The 19112-nt window shown below is 45.6% G+C and overlaps 2 protein-coding genes across 3 annotated transcripts; both read right to left on the minus strand.

Moving 5' to 3' along the window:
* Window positions 1–633: 633 nt before the first annotated feature.
* Window positions 634–5331, minus strand: LOC121844992. The gene is made up of 6 exons (XM_042315630.1): window positions 5181–5331; window positions 2446–2593; window positions 2302–2346; window positions 2057–2236; window positions 1800–1934; window positions 634–1759 (listed from the first exon to the last, which is right to left on the minus strand). Exons 1-6 carry the CDS (start codon window positions 5329–5331, stop codon window positions 1339–1341), a joined length of 1080 nt encoding a protein of 359 aa, XP_042171564.1. The 3' UTR covers window positions 634–1338.
* Window positions 4886–18771, minus strand: LOC112253197 (galectin-related protein). Of its 2 annotated transcripts, XM_042315629.1 has the most exons (6): window positions 18604–18771; window positions 18405–18503; window positions 17691–17774; window positions 17412–17500; window positions 12792–12978; window positions 4886–10934 (listed from the first exon to the last, which is right to left on the minus strand). In XM_042315629.1, exons 2-6 carry the CDS (start codon window positions 18435–18437, stop codon window positions 10791–10793), a joined length of 537 nt encoding a protein of 178 aa, XP_042171563.1. In that variant the 5' UTR covers window positions 18438–18503; window positions 18604–18771; the 3' UTR covers window positions 4886–10790. The 2 variants fall into 2 exon arrangements, with proteins under 2 accessions (XP_042171563.1, XP_042171562.1); XM_042315628.1 differs by having other exon boundaries at window positions 18405–18770.
* Window positions 18772–19112: the final 341 nt, after the last annotated feature.

A 19112-nucleotide genomic window follows, 5' to 3' on the forward strand; every position in this document is an offset into this window, starting at 1 on the left:
AACCAGACCGGGGTTCAATTACTACTTGAAATCTTTCAAAAACATTCAGTTTGCTCTCGTCTAGTATGCCTGGAGTGCCTGATGGGCGGGGCTTGCAGTCCTTGTGACTATTCTATTGGTTCCATTGTGCCAGTCAAGCTCAGATAAAGTATTTGAAATTATATAGTATTTAAACCCAGGTCTGTCAACAACACAGGTGTACCGAAACGCTTTGCCTATAAAGCACAGACACATTTTCTCATGTAAAAACCAAGGCCATGTTCAAAATATGTAGAAAATCCGAAGGCATGTTAACATCATCAGATTACAATCGGGGAGCAACGACATTCAGTTCAAACCAAAAATCTTATTTTTATAAAGTCTTACTTGTTTTCCTGCTGTTTTTCTGAGGCCATTGTAGGTCAGAGTGGGTTGAATGGTATTTGTGTTGTGGCAGGCTGCAGCTGTAGCCCCAAGGGCTGAGATCAATCCAACACGCACTGCAGGTATTTCACATTGTGGAAAAGTCCTACTAGCTCCTGTGTTCCAGCAATACACCATCTCATTCAAATCCAATAACAGTAACTCATTTCAATCAAATCCAAACCTGATTTCTTCCAATTAGCATTGATTGATTCATCAGTATTCATGCCGTTGTTTTTGTAAAAAGACCAATGTAATGGGTTTTTTCTGTACTGCATGTTTGCTTGAATGTCAGTCCTATTAGAGGAGTTAGGATCATGGGACACAAAGTTACAAAACAAGCCTTTCTTGGGGCTTATTCAGTAGTGGGGCGGCAGGGTAGCCTAGTGGTTAGAGCATTGGACTAGTAACCGAAAGGTTGCAAGTTCATATCCCCGAGCTGACAAGGTACACATCTGTCGTTCCGCCCCTGAACAGGCAGTTAACCCACTGTTCCTAGGTGTCATTGAAAATAAGAATTTGTTCTTAACTGACTTGCCTAGTTAAATAAAGGTACAATTTAAAGGCTGCACCATTTACTAGGCCATTGCAGATAGAGATATTTCACACAATATATTTCTATGTAAATGTTGTTGTGCCCCTCCAGAATAAGCCCCTGCCCCATGTTGTGAATCAGGAAGTGTTTGTGTTATCTCCCTCCCCATGTTCTTCCTGGATATACAGCACCACGGGAGTGACTGACCTCTCAAGTTGACCCCTGGACCACAACTGACAGGCTGAACGACAGGCGAGATGCTAGAGTGACATGTATGACATTATTAAGAATAGAACACGTATTTTATTCTGCCTCGTGGTTTTAACCACAATTTGGTCTTTTATACATAGATGTGTTATTAGGTCTCTTAAGGATTTCCAATGTGAATCATATAGGCCTACTTATTTTCCCATGGGGCAACTGGATATTTGTTTGTATTTAAAATTAAGTAGTTTCACTAGGGATGTTTTCCCACTCACTACAGTCAGAAGTTGTGGTTTCACTAGGGATGTTTTCCCACTCACTACAGTCAGAAGTTGTGGTTTCACTAGGGATGTTTTCCCACTCACTACAGTCAGAAGTTGTGGTTTCACTAGGGATGTTTTCCCACTCACTACAGTCAGAAGTTGTGGTTTCACTAGGGATGTTTTCCCCTCACTACAGTCAGAAGTTGTGGTTTCACTAGGGATGTTTTCCCACTCACTACACAGAAGTTGTGGTTTCACTAGGGATGTTTTCCCACTCACTACAGTCAGAAGTTGTGGTTTCACTAGGGATGTTTTCCCACTCACTACAGTCAGAAGTTGTGGTTTCACTAGGGATGTTTTTCACTACAGTCAGAAGTTGTGGTTTCACTAGGGATGTTTTCCCACTCACTACAGTCAGAAGTTGTGGTTTCACTAGGGATGTTTTCCCACTCACTACAGTCAGAAGTTGTGGTTTCACTAGGGATGTTTTCCCACTCACTACAGTCAGAAGTTGTGGTTTCACTAGGGATGTTTTTTACAGTCAGAAGTTGTGGTTTCACTAGGGATGTTTTCCCACTCACTACAGTCAGAAGTTGTGGTTTCACTAGGGATGTTTTCCACTACAGTCAGAAGTTGTGGTTTCACTAGGGATGTTTTCCCACTCACTACAGTCAGAAGTTGTGGTTTCACTAGGGATGTTTTCCCACTCACTACAGTCAGAAGTTGTGGTTTCACTAGGGATGTTTTCCCACTCACTACAGTCAGAAGTTGTGGTTTCACTAGGGATGTTTTCCCACTCACTACAGTCAGAAGTTGTGGTTTCACTAGGGATGTTTTCCCCCACTCACAGAAGTTGTGGTTTCACAGTCAGTCAGAAGTTGTGGTTTCACTAGGGATGTTTTCCCACTCACTACAGTCAGAAGTTGTGGTTTCACTAGGGATGTTTTCAGAAGTTGTGGTTTCACTAGGGATGTTTTCTCACTACAGTCAGAAGTTGTGGTTTCACTAGGGATGTTTTCCCACTCACTACAGTCTAGGGATGTTTTCCCACTCACTACAGTCAGAAGTTGTGGTTTCACTAGGGATGTTTTCCCACTCACTACAGTCAGAGGGATTGTGGTTTCACTAGGGATGTTTTCCCACTCACTACAGTCAGAAGTTGTGGTTTCACTAGAGGGATGTTTTCCCACTCACTACAGTCAGAAGTTGTGGTTTCACTAGGGATGTTTTCCCACTCACTACAGTCAGAAGTTGTGGTTTCACTAGGGATGTTTTCCCACTCACTACAGTCAGAAGTTGTGGTTTCACTAGGGATGTTTTCCCACTCACTACAGTCAGAAGTTGTGGTTTCACTGGGGATGTTTTCCCACTCACTACAGTCAGAAGTTGTGGTTTCACTAGGGATGTTTTCCCCTCACTACAGTCAGAAGTTGTGGTTTCACTAGGGATGTTTTCCCACTCACTACAGTCAGAAGTTGTGGTAGGGATGTTTTTCACAGTCAGAAGTTGTGGTTTCACTAGGGATGTTTTCCCACTCACTACAGTCAGAAGTTGTGGTAGGGATGTTTTTCAGTCTAGGGATGTTTTCCCACTCACTACAGTCAGTTGTGGTTTCACTAGGGATGTTTTTCACTACAGTCAGAAGTTGTGGTTTCACTAGGGATGTTTTCCCACTCACTACAGTCAGAAGTTGTGGTTTCACTAGGGATGTTTTCCCACTCACTACAGTCAGAAGTTGTGGTTTCACTAGGGATGTTTTCCCACTCACTACAGTCAGAAGTTGTGGTTCAGAAGTTGTGGTTTCACTAGGGATGTTTTCCCACTCACTAGGGATGTTTTCCCACAGTTGTGGTTTCACTAGGGATGTTTTCCCACTCACTACAGTCAGAAGTTGTGTAGGGATGTTTCAGTCTAGGGATGTTTTCCCACTCACTACAGTCAGTTTCTAGGGATGTTTTCCCACTCACTACAGTCAGAAGTTGTGGTTTCACTAGGGATGTTTTCCCACAGTCAGTTGTGGTTTCACTAGGGAGTCACTACAGTTGTGGTTTCACTAGGGATGTTTTCCCACTCACTACAGTCAGAAGTTGTGGTTTCACTAGGGATGTTTTCCCACTCACTACAGGAGTTGTGGTTTCACTAGGGATGTTTTCCCACTCACTACAGTCAGAAGTTGTGGTTTCACTAGGGATGTTTTCCCACTCACTACAGTCAGAAGTTGTGGTTTCACTAGGGATGTTTTCCCACTCACTACAGTCAGAAGTTGTGGTTTCACTAGGGATGTTTTCCCACTCACTACAGTCAGAAGTTGTGGTTTCACTAGGGATGTTTTCCCACTCACTACAGTCAGAAGTTGTGGTTTCACTAGGGATGTTTTCCCACTCACTACAGTCAGAAGTTGTGGTTTCACTAGGGATGTTTTCCCCTCACTACAGTCAGAAGTTGTGGTTTCACTAGGGATGTTTTCCCACTCACTACAGTCAGAAGTTGTGGTTTCACTAGGGATGTTTTTTTCAGAAGTTGTGGTTTCACTAGGGATGTTTTCCCACTCACTACAGTCAGAAGTTGTGGTTTCACTAGGGATGTTTTCCCACTCACTACAGTCAGAAGTTGTGGTTTCACTAGGGATGTTTTCCCACTCACTACAGTCAGAAGTTGTGGTTTCACTAGGGATGTTTTCCCACTCACTACAGTCAGAAGTTGTGGTTTCACTAGGGATGTTTTCCCACTCACTACAGTTGTGGTTTCACTAGGGATGTCCCACTCACTACAGTCAGTTGTGGTTTCACTAGGGATGTTTTCCCACTCACTACAGTCAGAAGTTGTGGTTTCACTAGGGATGTTTTCCCACTCACTACAGTCAGAAGTTGTGGTTTCACTAGGGATGTTTTCCCACTCACTACAGTCAGAAGTTGTGGTTTCACTAGGGGATGTTTTTTCCACTCACTACAGTCAGAAGTTGTGGTTTCACGAGGGATGTTTTCCCACTCACTACAGTCAGAAGTTGTGGTATCACTAGGGATGTTTTCCCACTCACTACAGTCAGAAGTTGTGGTTTCACTAGGGATGCTTTCCCACTCACTACAGTCAGAAGTTGTGGTTTCACTAGGGATGTTTTCCCACTCACTACAGTCAGAAGTTGTGGTTTCACTAGGGATGTTTTCCCACTCACTACAGTCAGAAGTTGTCATATCACTAGGGATGTTTTCCCACTCACTACAGTCAGAAGTTGTGGTTTCACTAGAGACAGTTTTCAACTCACTACAGCCAGATCAGCACCGACAATGAAATCAGCCCCCTGAAACACACCCACACCCACACCCAGACTCAGACTAACACAACATTAAGGATACAATACTGTCGAGGTCAGTGCATTGGGCTGGTTCATACAAACTCTCTCTCTGTCCTCCGTATTGCCTTCCTAATAGCCTACTGTAGTTTCCTTATGGAAATGAGTGCCTGTCATGAAAAACATTTAAAAAAAAGAGTTCTCCATCTTCGTACCTCAGGAAAACCCTGTGTGTTATTGTTCTCTCACAGAAAAGAAAGACCTGTGCATATGCAGCCTACTGAACAATTCTGTATCCCACAGAATATTGTCATGGATTGCCTACTGTAATGATGTTCAGAGACCGAACGTCTCATATAGCACACACACATTCATTACCAACCACTCACTATCCCCCCATGCTGAATGTGATGCACTGTTCAGGGTTCAGTCAGTGCAGTGGCCAATCTTGGCAAAACCAAGGAAGGTTCCATTTGAAGCACCTTACAGGGGTAAACCGAGGAAGGGTCCATTTGAAGCATCTTACAGGGGTAAACCGAGGAAGGGTCCATTTGAAGCATCTTACAGGGGTAAACCAAGGAAGGGTCCATTTGAAGCATCTTACAGGGGTAAACCAAGGAAGGGTCCATTTGAAGCATCTTACAGGGGTAAACCAAGGAAGGGTCCATTTGAAGCATCTTACAGGGGTAAACCAAGGAAGGGTCCATTTGAAGCATCTTACAGGGGTAAACCAAGGAAGGGTCCATTTGAAGCATCTTACAGGGGTAAACCAAGGAAGGGACCATTTGAAGCATCTTACAGGGGTAAACCAAGGAAGGGTCCATTTGAAGCATTTTACAGGGGTAAACCAAGGAAGGGTCCATTTGAAGCATCTTACAGGGAGGGTTAAACCAAGAAAGGGTCCATTTGAAGCATCTTACAGGGAGGGTTAAACCAAGGAAGGGTCCATTTGAAGCATTTTACAGGGGTAAACCAAGGAAGGGTCCATTTGAAGCATTTTACAGGGGTAAACCAAGGAAGGGTCCATTTGAAGCATCTTACAGGGAGGGTTAAACCAAGGAAGGGACCATTTGAAGCATCTTACAGGGGTAATCCAAGGAAGGGACCATTTGAAGCATTTTACAGGGGTAATCCAAGGAAGGGACCATTTGAAGCACTGTACAGAGGGATGTCTGACTACAGCAAAGAAAATAAACACCAAACCCCTCAACCTTCAAAGTTATCATCACTTAAAGGTGCTACAGCCCCAAAACCCCATTTCTCCGTAACATGAAGGAGACTCACAATTGAGCCTTTTACTTTCTGTTTTGGTCCAGCAGCTTCAAACAGCTGGAAAAACTATATATGTTTTATTATTGAACATATGTTTAGTTACACCCCTCAAACTCAACTCTGAACCTCCCAAAAAAAGCAGTGGAACTGTGTTGGACACCAGGTGGGTGATATTAATGATCAGTAAGAACAGAAAACCAGCAGGCTCTGGACTTCGTAGGGTCAGAGGTGAATACCCCTGCCCTACACTATTCAGTGCTTGTTTTCTCACATAAACTGAAATTGAGCGAACAGTGTAGAATTGTTTTAATCAAGAAATTACAGAGATTTCTATATTGGCCACCTGACCCGATTTCCAATAGATAACACAGCCACAAAGTCAAAACAGCTTTCCCATTTTGACAACAGATGCCTCTCCAATGGGAGAAATCAATAAGCAAATATTACAGCCAGCTAAGTAATACTGTGAAACACTATCATTCCACTATTACAATGGCATTTTTTAAATCCTGTGTAGCACCTTTAATCCAAAGTCCCTCCCTACTCATCTACAACTCAGAGCTGACATGCTCCTAACAGGAAAGCCGCATCCCAAATGGCACCCTATTCCATACATTGGGCCCTGGTCAAAAGTAGTGCACGTAGGGTCAAACGTGTCTTGGGTTAGGGTTAAAGTTAGGGTCAAAGTTGTGCATTATGTAGGGGCAACCGAAGAATGAGCGCTCCCTCCAACAACTAAGCCCAGTAAGAGACAATATAGAGAAGGAGATCCCAAAACTAAGCCCAGTAAGAGACAATATAGAGAAGGAGAGATCCAACAACTAAGGTTAGTAAGAGACAATATAGAGAAGGAGAGATCCAACAACTAAGGTTAGTAAGAGACAATATAGAGAAGGAGAGATCCAACAACTAAGGTTAGTAAGAGACAATATAGAGAAGGAGAGATCCAACAACTAAGGTTAGTAAGAGACAATATAGAGAAGGAGAGATCCAACAACTAAGGTTAGTAAGAGACAATATAGAGAAGGAGAGATCCAACAACTAAGGTTAGTAAGAGACAATATAGAGAGAAGGAGAGATCCAACAACTAAGGTTAGTAAGAGACAATATAGAGAGAAGGAGAGATCCAACAACTAAGGTTAGTAAGAGACAATATAGAGAAGGAGAGATCCAACAACTAAGCTTAGTAAGAGACAATATAGAGAAGGAGAGATCCAACAACTAAGCTTAGTAAGAGACAATATAGAGAAGGAGAGATCCAACAACTAAGGTTAGTAAGAGACAATATAGAGAAGGAGAGATCCAACAACTAAGCTTAGTAAGAGACAATATAGAGAAGGAGAGATCCAACAACTAAGCCCAGTAAGAGACAATATAGAGAAGGAGAGATCCAACAACTAAGCTTAGTAAGAGACAATATAGAGAAGGAGAGATCCAACAACTAAGCCCAGTAAGAGACAATAGAGCGCTTTGATGGAGCACAATAGCTCCCCTTGGCACCATGTGATGTCCGTGTGCCCCATTCTTGCTCTCCTGGCTCAGTTTTGAGAGAGCGAGAGATACAGTGGGCCATAGAGAGAGAGAGAGATATAGACAGAGCGATTTATATATTATATTATCTACCTCACTTGCTTTGGCAATGTTAACACATGTTTCCCATGCCAATAAAGCCCTTGAATTGAATTGAGAGAGAGAGAGAGAGAGAGAGCGATGCAGTGGGCCATAGACATGGGGCAGTGTGTTAGAGGCATATCAGTGATGTAGTGGTAATTAACAAATCGGTGAGTGAACTCTGATCCCTGTTTGTGGTGAGTAAAGTAACGCTGTATATATTTAAAAATATTTTTTCTGCAATAGGTGGGTACATGCTTACGCAGAATACAAAAGGTGTGTAAAGCTGCGATCACGTGAATTTACCCTCCACTAAACCACTGAGTCATATGATGCTCCACTAAACCACTGAGTCATATGATGCTCCACTAAACCACTGAGTCATATGATGCTCCACTAAACCACTGAGTCATATCACAGTTATTGGTGAACAGTAGTAGCGCTGTGTGTTGATGAAGTGGTGGGCACTGGTCCAAAGTAGTGCACTAAATAGGTAATACACTCTTAGAAAAAAAGCAATCCAAAAGGGCTCTTCTGCTGTCCCCATAAGAGAACCCATTCTGGTTCCAGGTAACACCCATTCTGGTTCCAGGTAACACCCATTCTGGTTCCAGGTAACACCCAAAAGGGTTCTTCTGCTGTCCCCATAAGAGAACCCATTCTGGTTCCAGGTAACACCCATTCTGGTTCCAGGTTAACACCAATTCTGGTTCCAGATTAACACCCAAAAGGGTTCTTCTGCTGTCCCCATAGAAGAACCCATTCTGGTTCCAGGTAACACCCATTCTGGTTCCAGGTTAACACCCATTCTGGTTCCAGATTAACACCCATTCTGGTTCCAGGTAACACCCATTCTGGTTCCAGGTAACACCCATTCTGGTTCCAGGTAACACCCAAAAGGGTTCTTCTGCTGTCCCCATAGAAGAACCCATTCTGGTTCCAGGTAACACCCAAAAGGGTTCTTCTGCTGTCCCCATAGAAGAACCCATTCTGGTTCCAGGTAACACCCATTCTGGTTCCAGGTTAACACCCATTCTGGTTCCAGATTAACACCCATTCTGGTTCCAGATTAACACCCAAAAGGGTTCTTCTGCTGTCCCCATAGAAGAACCCATTCTGGTTCCAGGTAACACCCAAAAGGGTTCGTCTGCTGTCCCCATAGAAGAACCCATTCTGGTTCCAGGTTAGCACCCATTCTGGTTCCAGGTAGATACACTCCTAGAATAAAAAGGTGCTACGGTGCCATTTCAGATGCGGAAATTGGTTGAATCAATGTTGTTTCCACGTCATTTCAACAACCAAAAAAGTATTTGTGATGACGTTGAATCAATGTGGAAAACTGATTGGATTTGCAAAAAGTCATCAACAAAAGGATCTTCTTTTCACCCAACGTTTAACCTAAATCCAATGACATGGTGGAATTCTTTGTTGATTTCACAACTCAACCAAATTTCAATCAAAACTAGATGTTGAACTGACGTCTGTGTCCAGTTGGTATGCTACCATAGAAAAACATGGCTGCTGTACATTCATAACAACATTCAGCCTTCCTATTCTTCACAACAATCAACCGCTGATCCATAACCGCTAACCGCTAGCTAACGGAACAGTCTGTAAACTTCAAGAGGTACCGGTTACAGTTTCGGGTCAACTGTTTTTTATTTTGGGCAAAACATTTCACTTCGGTGTTCCCTAATGAATACGACCCTGGTTTAAAAAATGCTCAAGTGTGGAAGAGAATCCACCATTTGCATATACAGTAATAATCTGGTCTGTGATAGCGAGGTTTGACTGAATGGTTGTTTAGGCTGGCCATCGCTGGGTGTGTTTTCACTATGGGGTTTTTCTTCATTTACAAGTCAGAGTCCAGTTAAGCAAACTCCTTAAAGGGATAGTTCACTCCAAGATAGGATGCTAGGATGTTTTGAAGCCTAGAAACACCACCTGAGTCCATATTCCACACCACGTGTTGTCTAGACTCTGCTGTGAGCCATTGGAGAAACCTACAGATCTCATCTAGAACCCAAAGGAATAGGAAAGATTGGCACCTCTAATTCCAGTTTATTAGCTCCACACAGAACAGTTGAGGTATAAAACACATCTGATAAACTTGGATTTTGTGGTGAACTACCCCTTTAAAACGAACCAATCATTCATCACTGTTAAATAAGCAATGTAAACAGAGATCCAAATGAACGATACATTCTATTCACTACCACATAGCTCTATGTCAGTGCAATATCTATATCTACAGGAGGAGAATGGTTGCAATGAACTGAAACTGTGAGTAAGAACCACCATTAATACATTGCATACAGTTACAAGACATTTCCATCAAAAAGCTGCTACGGTTCATCTTGCCGAGACTCCACAATATAATCCTCATTTCCCTTTCCAAATGGCACCCTATTCCCTACGTAGTGCACTACTTTTGGCCACAGCCCAATGGGCCCTGATCAAAGTAGTGCACTATATAGGGAATAGAATGCAATTTAGAATGCAACCTCTGTATGTAGGTCATTGAGTTAGGATGCCAATAACCATGACAACCAACCAACCAATAAAACCCAATTGAAGAACAGGGAGGGAGTGCAAAAATGAAAGCTCCCATAATACTGAGCTTGTCAACCCCACGAGATAACCCTCATTTACAGTGATGATGTTATACGTGATAAATAGTGTTGATTCCTGAGAAACCTCCTGAGAATTGTAGGATTTCTCCACATGAAAGCAAATACTTTTGAGTGCTCTACGGCTGTGTCCCAAATAGCACTCTAGTGCCCAATAGTGCCCCAAAAGCAGTGCACTATTACATTTGGAATAGGGCCCCCTCTCTCAGCAAAATCCCCATAGGATGCTTGGTAACCATGAGCAGGCGTTTATATTGTGAGATCCCTGACACACACAGAACTGAGGAAGAAAACAAAGGAATTCTTTCAGAACAAAGACACACAGAGCTGTGTTGCATTGCAACCATTCAACCAACAATTAGGAAGGTCACAATAACGTCAGATCTTGGTTGAGACGTGACAAGATAAAGGGGAAAGAAGAAGAGGAGTGACGGCAGAACCAAACCGGGATGGGCGAGGCCTTTCCAAAGCGCTAGGCCCACTGTCGCTGCAGTGTTGCATTGTGGGTATTGTAGTAACAGGTGTGTGTGTTCACCTGTATTGAGTTCTTGTTGTGTCACACACTGGCATAGCAGCTGGGTTGGTTAACCTAGCTTGGTGATCTGTAGACCCCCTTCTATCCTCACTGTATCGATGGACGGCAAAGATTTCACTTTGTGAAAAAAGTCAAAGAGCGGGTTTCCATCCACAAATATCCGGAAGCGCGTGTGTTCGCAGTGGATCTCCATCTGGAGAGAGAGGAGAGAGAGGTGGTAGAGGTAGAGAGGGAGAGAGAGAGAGAGAGAGAGAGAGGTGGTAGAGGTAGAGAGAGGAGAGAGGTAGAGAGAGAGAGGGAGAGAGAGGAGAGAGGGAGAGAGAGGTGGTAGAGGTAGAGAGGGGAGAGAGGAGAGAGGAGAGAGAGGTGGTAGAGGTAGAGAGGGAGAGAGAGAGGTAGAGAGAGAGAGGGAGAGAGAGAGAGGAGAGAGAGGTGGTAGAGGTAGAGAGGGAGAGAGAGGAGAGAGAGAGGAGAGGTAGAGAGAGAGAGAGAGAGAGGAGAGAGAGGTGGTAGAGGTAGAGAGAGGAGAGAGGTAGAGAGAGAGGTAGAGAGAGAGAGAGGTAGAGAGAGAGAGGAGAGAGAGAGGTAGAGAGAGGAGAGAGAGAGAGAGAGGAGGTAGAGAGGGAGAGAGAGGAGAGAGGGTCACATTATGTGGCCATGTGGTTCTTTCTCCAAATGAAAGAGAGCTTGTTAGTTTTGCATAACTTATCACATTTCTAAACCACATCCTCTGACAAATGTGTGACTGGAGCAACCTGCTTTACAATAAACCACAACAAGGAACAATGTGTGTTCCTTATCACTGGGCTATATCTTTACATAACGTCTGTACTGAATCATATCACAGCAACTAAAGAGAAGTCAGAGAATGGTAGAGCGAGGGAGTGTATGAGATAGAGATAAGGGTGGAAGGCCAATTATCATGAAGTTAAGACCCTAGTTAACTGTGGTCCCATAGGGCTCTGGTCAAAGGAAGTCTACTAGAAAGGGGATGCGGTGCCATTTGGGACAGGTTGGATAAGAACGTGAAGTGTTCTTGGTACCCTGAAGGGATGGTCGGGTTAGGGGTTAGAATTTAAAAAGAGAGTGGAGTGTTATGGTATCTTGAAGGCCTGGTCCAGTTAGGGTTATGGATTAAGGGTTAGGATTAGAGGTTAGGATTAGAGGTTAGAGGTTAGGAGTTAGGATTAGTGGTTAGGAGTTAGGATTAGGAGTTAGGATTAGTGTTAGGATAAGTATAACAGGTACCCTGAAGGGCTGGTCAGGTTATGTGTTAGGATCAGTGTAACAGGTGTTAGGATCAGTGTAACAGGTACCCTGAAGGGCTGGTCCGGTTAGGATCAGTGTAACAGGTACCCTGAAGGGCTGGTCAGGTTAGGTGTTAGGATCAGTGTAACAGGTACCCTGAAGGGCTGGTCAGGTTAGGTGTTAGGATCAGTGTAACAGGTACCCTGAAGGGCTGGTCAGGTTAGGTGTTAGGATAAGTATAACAGGTACCCTGAAGGGCTGGTCAGGTTAGGTGTTAGGATCAGTGTAACAGGTACCCTGAAGGGCTGGTCAGGTTAGGTGTTAGGATCAGTATAAAATGTACCCTGAAGGGCTGGTCAGGTTAGGTGTTAGGATCAGTATAAAATGTACCCTGAAGGGCTGGTCAGGTTAGGTGTTAGGATCAGTGTAACAGGTACCCTGAAGGGCTGGTCAGGTTAGGTGTTAGGATAAGTTTAACAGGTACCCTGAAGGGCTGTTCAGGTTAGGTGTTAGGATCAGTGTTAGGATCAGTGTAACAGGTACCCTGAAGGGCTGGTCAGGTTAGGTGTTAGGATCAGTGTAACAGGTACCCTGAAGGGCTGGTCAGGTTAGGTGTTAGGATCAGTGTAACAGGTACCCTGAAGGGCTGGTCAGGTTAGGTGTTAGGATCAGTGTTAGGATCAGTGTAACAGGTACCCTGAAGGGCTGGTCAGGTTAGGTGTTAGGATCAGTGTTAGGATCAGTGTAACAGGTACCCTGAAGGGCTGGTCAGGTTAGGTGTTAGGATCAGTGTAACAGGTACCCTGAAGGGCTGGTCAGGGATGAAGGGGAAGTAGTCGATAGACTTCTCCTCCTCGCTCCATTTTCCCGAGACGCGGGAGTTACGCAGAAACTGGCGCTCAGCGAATCGAGCGCTGAGTTTCAGGGCCACATCCGGTTGTGGCTCCTCCTTCTCTGTGCCGCGGCCGCAAGTCAGGCTGACGTCAAAGCTGAGACGGAAAGAAACATAGAGAAGAAAAAAGAAATAGGTGTCTCTGTGCTGGTTTAACAATATCCCTTTTTACCCTTGTTAACCTGTCCCTTAGTGGGTTCACTGGGTAACCTGTCCCTTAGTGGGAGCCCTAGGTAACCTGTCCCTTAGTGGGAGCCCTAGGTAACCTGTCCCTTAGTGGGAGCCCTAGGTAACCTGTCCCTTAGTGGGAGCCCTAGGTAACCTGTCCCTTAGTGGGAGCCCTAGGTAACCTGTCCCTTAGTGGGAGCCCTAGGTAACCTGTCCATTAGTGGGTTCACTAGGTAACCTGTCCCTTAGTGGGTTCACTAGGTAACCTGTCCTTAGTGGGAGCCCTAGGTAACCTGTCCCTTAGTGGGCCCTAGGTAACCTGTCCCTTAGTGGGAGCCCTAGGTAACCTGTCCCTTAGTGGGAGCCCTAGGTAACCTGTCCCTTAGTGGGTTCACTAGGTAACCTGTCCCTTAGTGGGTTCACTAGGTAACCTGTCCCTTAGTGGGAGCCCTAGGTAACCTGTCCCTTAGTGGGAGCCCTAGGTAACCTATCCTTTAGTGGGTTCACTAGGTAACCTGTCCCTTAGTGGGTTCACTAGGTAACCTGTCCCTTAGTGGGAGCCCTAGGTAACCTGTCCCTTAGTGGGAGCCCTAGGTAACCTATCCTTTAGTGGGTTCACTAGGTAACCTGTCCCTTAGTGGGAGCCCTAGGTAACCTGTCCCTTAGTGGGAGCCCTAGGTAACCTGTCCTTTAGTGGGTTCACTAGGTAACCTGTCCCTTAGTGGGTTCACTAGGTAACCTGTCCCTTAGTGGGAGCTCTAGGTAACCTGTCCTTTAGTGGGTTCACTAGGTAACCTGTCCCTTAGTGGGTTCCCTAGGTAACCTGTCCCTTAGTGGGAGCCCTAGGTAACCTGTCCCTTAGTGGGAGCCCTAGGTAACCTGTCCCTTAGTGGGAGCCCTAGGTAACCTGTCCCTTAGTGGGAGCCCTAGGTAACCTGTCCCTTAGTGGGTTCACTAGGTAACCTGTCCCTTAGTGGGAGCCCTAGGTAACCTGTCCTTTAGTGGGTTCACTAGGTAACCTGTCCCTTAGTGGGAGCCCTAGGTAACCTGTCCCTTTAGTGGGAGCCCTAGGTAACCTGTCCCTTAGTGGGTTCACTAGGTAACCTGTCCCTTAGTGGGAGCCCTAGGTAACCTGTCCCTTAGTGGGAGCCCTAGGTAACCTGTCCCTTAGTGGGAGCCCTAGGTAACCTGTCCCTTAGTGTGAGCCCTAGGTAACCTGTCCCTTAGTGGGTTCACTAGGTAACCTGTCCCTTAGTGGGAGCCCTAGGTAACCTGTCCTTTAGTGGGTTCACTAGGTAACCTGTCCCTTAGTGGGAGCCCTAGGTAACCTGTCCTTTAGTGGGAGCCCTAGGTAACCTGTCCCTTAGTGGGAGCCCTAGGTAACCTGTCCCTTAGTGGGAGCCCTAGGTAACCTGTCCTTTAGTTGGTTCACTAGGTAACCTGTCCCTTAGTGGGAGCCCTAGGGTAACCTGTCCTTTAGTGGGAGCCCTAGGTAACCTGTCCTTTAGTGGGAGCCCTAGGTAACCTGTCCCTTAGTGGGAGCCCTAGGTAACCTGTCCCTTAGTGGGAGCCCTAGGTAACCTGTCCCTTAGTGGGAGCCCTAGGTAACCTGTCCCTTAGTGGGAGCCCTAGGTAACCTGTCCTTTAGTGGGTTCACTAGGTAACCTGTCCTTTAGTTGGTTCACTAGGTAACCTGTCCCTTAGTGGGAGCCCTAGGTAACCTGTCCTTTAGTGGGTTCACTAGGTAACCTGTCCTTTAGTGGGAGCCCTAGGTAACCTGTCCCTTAGTGGGAGCCCTAGGTAACCTGTCCTTTAGTGGGAGCCCTAGGTAACCTGTCCTTTAGTGGGTTCACTAGGTAACCTGTCCCTTAGTGGGAGCCCTAGGTAACCTGTCCTTTAGTGGGTTCACTAGGTAACCTGTCCCTTAGTGGGAGCCCTAGGTAACCTGTCCCTTAGTGGGAGCACTAGGTAACCTGTCCCTTAGTGGGAGCCCTAGGTAACCTGTCCCTTAGTGGGAGCCCTAGGATAACCTGCCCCTTAGTGGGAGCCCTAGGATAACCTGTCCCTTAGTGGGAGCCCTAGGTAACCTGTCCCTTAGTGGGAGCCCTAGGATAACCTGTCCCTTAGTGGGAGCCCTAGGATAACCTGTCCCTTCCCTTAGTGGGAGCCCTAGGTAACCTGTCCCTTAGTGGGAGCCCTAGGTAACCTGTCCCTTAGTGGGAGCCCTAGGATAACCTGTCCCTTAGTGGGAGCCCTAGGATAACCTGTCCCTTAGTGGGAGCCCTAGGTAACCTGTCCCTTAGTGGGAGCCCTAGGTAACCTGTCCCTTAGTGGGAGCCCTAGGTAACCTGTCCCTTAGTGGGAGCCCTAGGTAACCTGTCCCTTAGTGGGAGCCCTAGGTAACCTGTCCCTTAGTGGGAGCCCTAGGTAACCTGTCCCTTAGTGGGAGCCCTAGGTAACCTGTCCCTTAGTGGGAGCCCTAGGTAACCTGTCCCTTAGTGGGAGCCCTAGGAAACCTGTCCTTTAGTGGGAGCCCTAGGAAACCTGTCCTTTAGTGGGAGCCCTAGTGAACCTGTCCCTTAGTGGGATCCCTAGGATAGCCTGTAGGGGACATAGTGGAGGGCCTATTGGAACATAGTGGAGGGCCTATAGGGACGTAGTGGAGGGCCTATAGGGACGTGGTGCTGTAGGGGACATAGTGGAGGTCCTGTAGGGACATGGTGCTGTAGGGGACATAGTGGAGGGCCTATAGGGACGTGGTGCTGTAGGGTACATAGTGGAGGTCCTGTAGGGACGTGGTGCTGTAGGGGACATAGTGGAGGGCCTATAGGGACGTGGTGCTGTAGGGGACATTGTGGAGTGTCTATAGGGACATAGTGGAAGTCCTATAGGGATGTGATGCTGTAGGGGACATAGTGGAGGTCCTATAGGGACAAAGAGGAGGGCCTATAGGGACGTGGTGCTGTAGGGGACATAGTGGAGGTCCTATAGGGACATAGTGGAGGGCCTATAGGGACGTGGTGCTGTAGGGGACATGGTGGAGGGCCTATAGGGACGAGGTGTCTGTGTAGGAGAAACACCACATAACTGTTTTCATTATGTTCTGCATCTGGAGGAGCAGCATGTTGACATCTCCATGAACTTTAGAACAGGCATTTAAAACTGATGTCACTAAATGTGTTTTTAAACTGACCATTAGTTTCTATTGAGGCCTATAAAAGGACACACCCTAAAATGGCTCAACAAGCACCGTGTCCCAACTGGAACACTATCCCCTTTGTAGTACACTACGTTTGATGAGGGCCAATGTAGCCCTAGTGGCCTACATAGGGAATAGGGTGCCATTCGGGAGACAGTCCAGCTCTGCCTCAGCCCTGCCTCAGTCTGGCCTGACTGGAGGTGAACACCCTGCCTTGCATTATGAAAAAGCCATCCTTTCTCAACACACCCACCCACACAGTTCTCCATTTCTCCTCTTCACCTCCCCAGGCCATTTCTCCTCTTCACCTCCCCAGGCCGTTTAGTTGCCTTCTGCCATGCTGCTAATAATAAACTATTCTTTTGATCTTTTTCCTTTCTGAGCCTGTGTTCGATTCTGTCTTTTACAATACATGTTCTCTCCTTCTTAAGCTAGATTCACATTTTTTAGCAGACATAACATAGAAAACACAGCATTTCACCAATAAACATGTAATACACAGGCCTACAACAATTCATTCTATAGGCTACAGTCTTACAGAATCAGAACTCCACCTAAAATGGAATGGGACTTAGAATCTAATGAAAAAGCACTATATGAAAGATAAGAAGTTGGTAATGGCATTCAGATAAGCCAAGGTGCAGTTAAAAAATAGACCTAGTTAGCTCTAGTCCAGGGCGCCTTCTCTTCTTCAAGAATAAGTTGAAGGCTCAGCATCAGCAAGCTGCACGTAACGACATGGACCAGAGCTAAGACCTAATGAGTGGAGGTTATATCGCCCTGGACCAGAGCTAAGACCTAATGAGTGGAGGTTATATCACCCTGGACCAGAGCTAAGGCCTAATGAGTGGAGGTTATATCGCCCTGGACCAGAGCTAAGGCCTAATGAGTGGAGGTTATATCACCCTGGACCAGAGCTAAGACCTAATGAGTGGAGGTTATATCGCCCTGGACCAGAGCTAAGACCTAATGAGTGGAGATTATATCTCCGGGACCAGAGCTAAAACCTAAAGAGTGGAGGTTATATCACCCTGGACCAGAGCTAAGACCTAATGAGTGGAGGTTATATCGCCCTGGACCAGAGCTAAGACCTAATGAGTGGAGATTATATCTCCGGGACCAGAGCTAAAACCTAAAGAGTGGAGGTTATAGTCTTAGCCTACCTGTCTGGCTCCAGATCAACAATGCCCATGACAATGACCTTCTTCCCCGGCCTCATACCACCTCTGATGCGGCCACTGAATGGAACCTTCTACGATTGAGAGACATTTTATTTTAAATCATCACATTTAAATCACCACAACACATAATGTAGACAATGAAAAAAGGTTGTAGCCCCCCCATCCTCCAGGGTAGGAGATATGGTAATTATTTTTTTTACGGATTATTAACACAGGCCTATATATTGATTAACGTGGGTGTTTCAGGATGAATAGTCCCACCAGAAGCCGTGCAATGTCCTCCCTATCCGGCGAGATAAGCCCGGGGTTCCCGAACGAATCGTTGTGATGGTCATCTTCAGTATTCTTCAAAACCACCAGAGACAAAAGGGGAAGAAAAAAACACAACGTATTGATCAGGTACAGCCTAAATGAAAGTAGCCTACTCAATGGGCGGAGTAGCCTAGCGTTTTAAAAGGCTGCTTATTGCTCTAGATGGCTTCTCTGCGGTTGAAAAAGCCGACGGAATGGTCCTCATGCCGCTATTCAACAATGAAAAGGTGGGGAAACCCATGGCTGTCAAAACATCTGTCATGTTGTAGACTAGAGCGCGTAAGACCTGTGAGAACGGTCGGTCATTACCAACAGCTCGCACATAGACAGCCCACATTGTACAGTGATAACGAGAAGTAATGCACCGCTGCATCTATAGTAGCAACGTATCGGTCAAACGACCTGGGTGAGCACCACACAGATACATTTTATCATGCAGAGTCATAGTGAATTTGTTCAGCGCCCACATCAGAGGTCGACTCCGGCTGTGTTTGGGAATGCACGGACAGCCTATTGCCATATTACTCCCCACAATCATAGAAACTTCATGATGACATTAATTATAGCTCTCCACAAATGACACGCTTAACCGTTTTACGTGCAGACACAGAAAACAACCAATTCCAAGCAAACCGTTGTTTTCCTGAAAATTGTAATACTCACTATTGCGTCCTTTTCCGTTGCCGACACCGCCATCTTGACTTGTACAGAATACCATAGGATGCTTATCAGAAGAGAGGCAGCCCGGACAGTCCTCCTCTCCTGGAATGTGGCAGCAGTGACTCAGTCAACATATTTCTAGGTGTCCACACTCACACTCCACATGCAGCGGAGATGAATCGTAAACAATACGTGGAATTACCTGCGGTATTCACATTTAGGACTAGGATACGTCTGGTGTAGCCTGGGTGAGGTGTTGTAGTAGGCTATGTCTGGGCTGTATTTATCCGCTCTAGAAATGGGTGGATAGTCTTTTTATTTTGCTGACGTATGCTTTACAATAGTAAGAGGGGCTTTGGTAATCCCCGTCTGTTCGTGAACGAGAACGAGCCAGGCTAATCAGATTTTTTATTTCCCACAAAGAACCTTCACCTAATTAAACTGTACCCCCATGAAGTGGGGGCACTTATCTCATTCGATTCTAATCTTGAGTGGAGATATTTTGTATAGCTTCGTTCCTAGAATAATTAAAGAGGCCTGGTATGTAGTAGGAGCCTAGGATAGAAAAAGTAACCATTTTGGGATGATAATGATAGTGAACAAAATGTGGCGTTAAAGAAACAAACATTTTGATATATAAATCTAGCCTATAAGAGTACAGCTACTTTTGTTCTTGAAAATGTAACCTTTATTTAACTAGGCAAGGCAGTT

The sequence above is a fragment of the Oncorhynchus tshawytscha genome, unplaced genomic scaffold (assembly GCF_018296145.1).
Source record: "Oncorhynchus tshawytscha isolate Ot180627B unplaced genomic scaffold, Otsh_v2.0 Un_contig_4883_pilon_pilon, whole genome shotgun sequence".
Lineage (NCBI taxonomy): Eukaryota > Metazoa > Chordata > Actinopteri > Salmoniformes > Salmonidae > Oncorhynchus > Oncorhynchus tshawytscha.

Coding starts and splice junctions, on each gene's coding strand:
- LOC121844992 (XM_042315630.1), bottom strand. CDS start 5,331: ATGCTTCAAATGGACCCTTCCTTGGTTTACCCCTGTAAGATGCTTCAA. Junction 2,347..2,445: donor ACTGTAGTGAGTGGGAAAAC/ATCCCTAGACTG, acceptor ACTTCTGAAAAC/ATCCCTAGTGAAACCACAAC. Junction 1,760..1,799: donor ACTGTAGTGAGTGGGAAAAC/ATCCCTAGTGAA, acceptor GTAGTGAAAAAC/ATCCCTAGTGAAACCACAAC.
- LOC112253197 (XM_042315629.1), bottom strand. CDS start 18,437: ATGGCGGTGTCGGCAACGGAAAAGGACGCAATA. Junction 17,501..17,690: donor AGGACATTGCACGGCTTCTG/GTGGGACTATTC, acceptor TCTCAATCGTAG/AAGGTTCCATTCAGTGGCCG. Junction 10,935..12,791: donor TCCCTGACCAGCCCTTCAGG/GTACCTGTTACA, acceptor CTCTCTCTCCAG/ATGGAGATCCACTGCGAACA.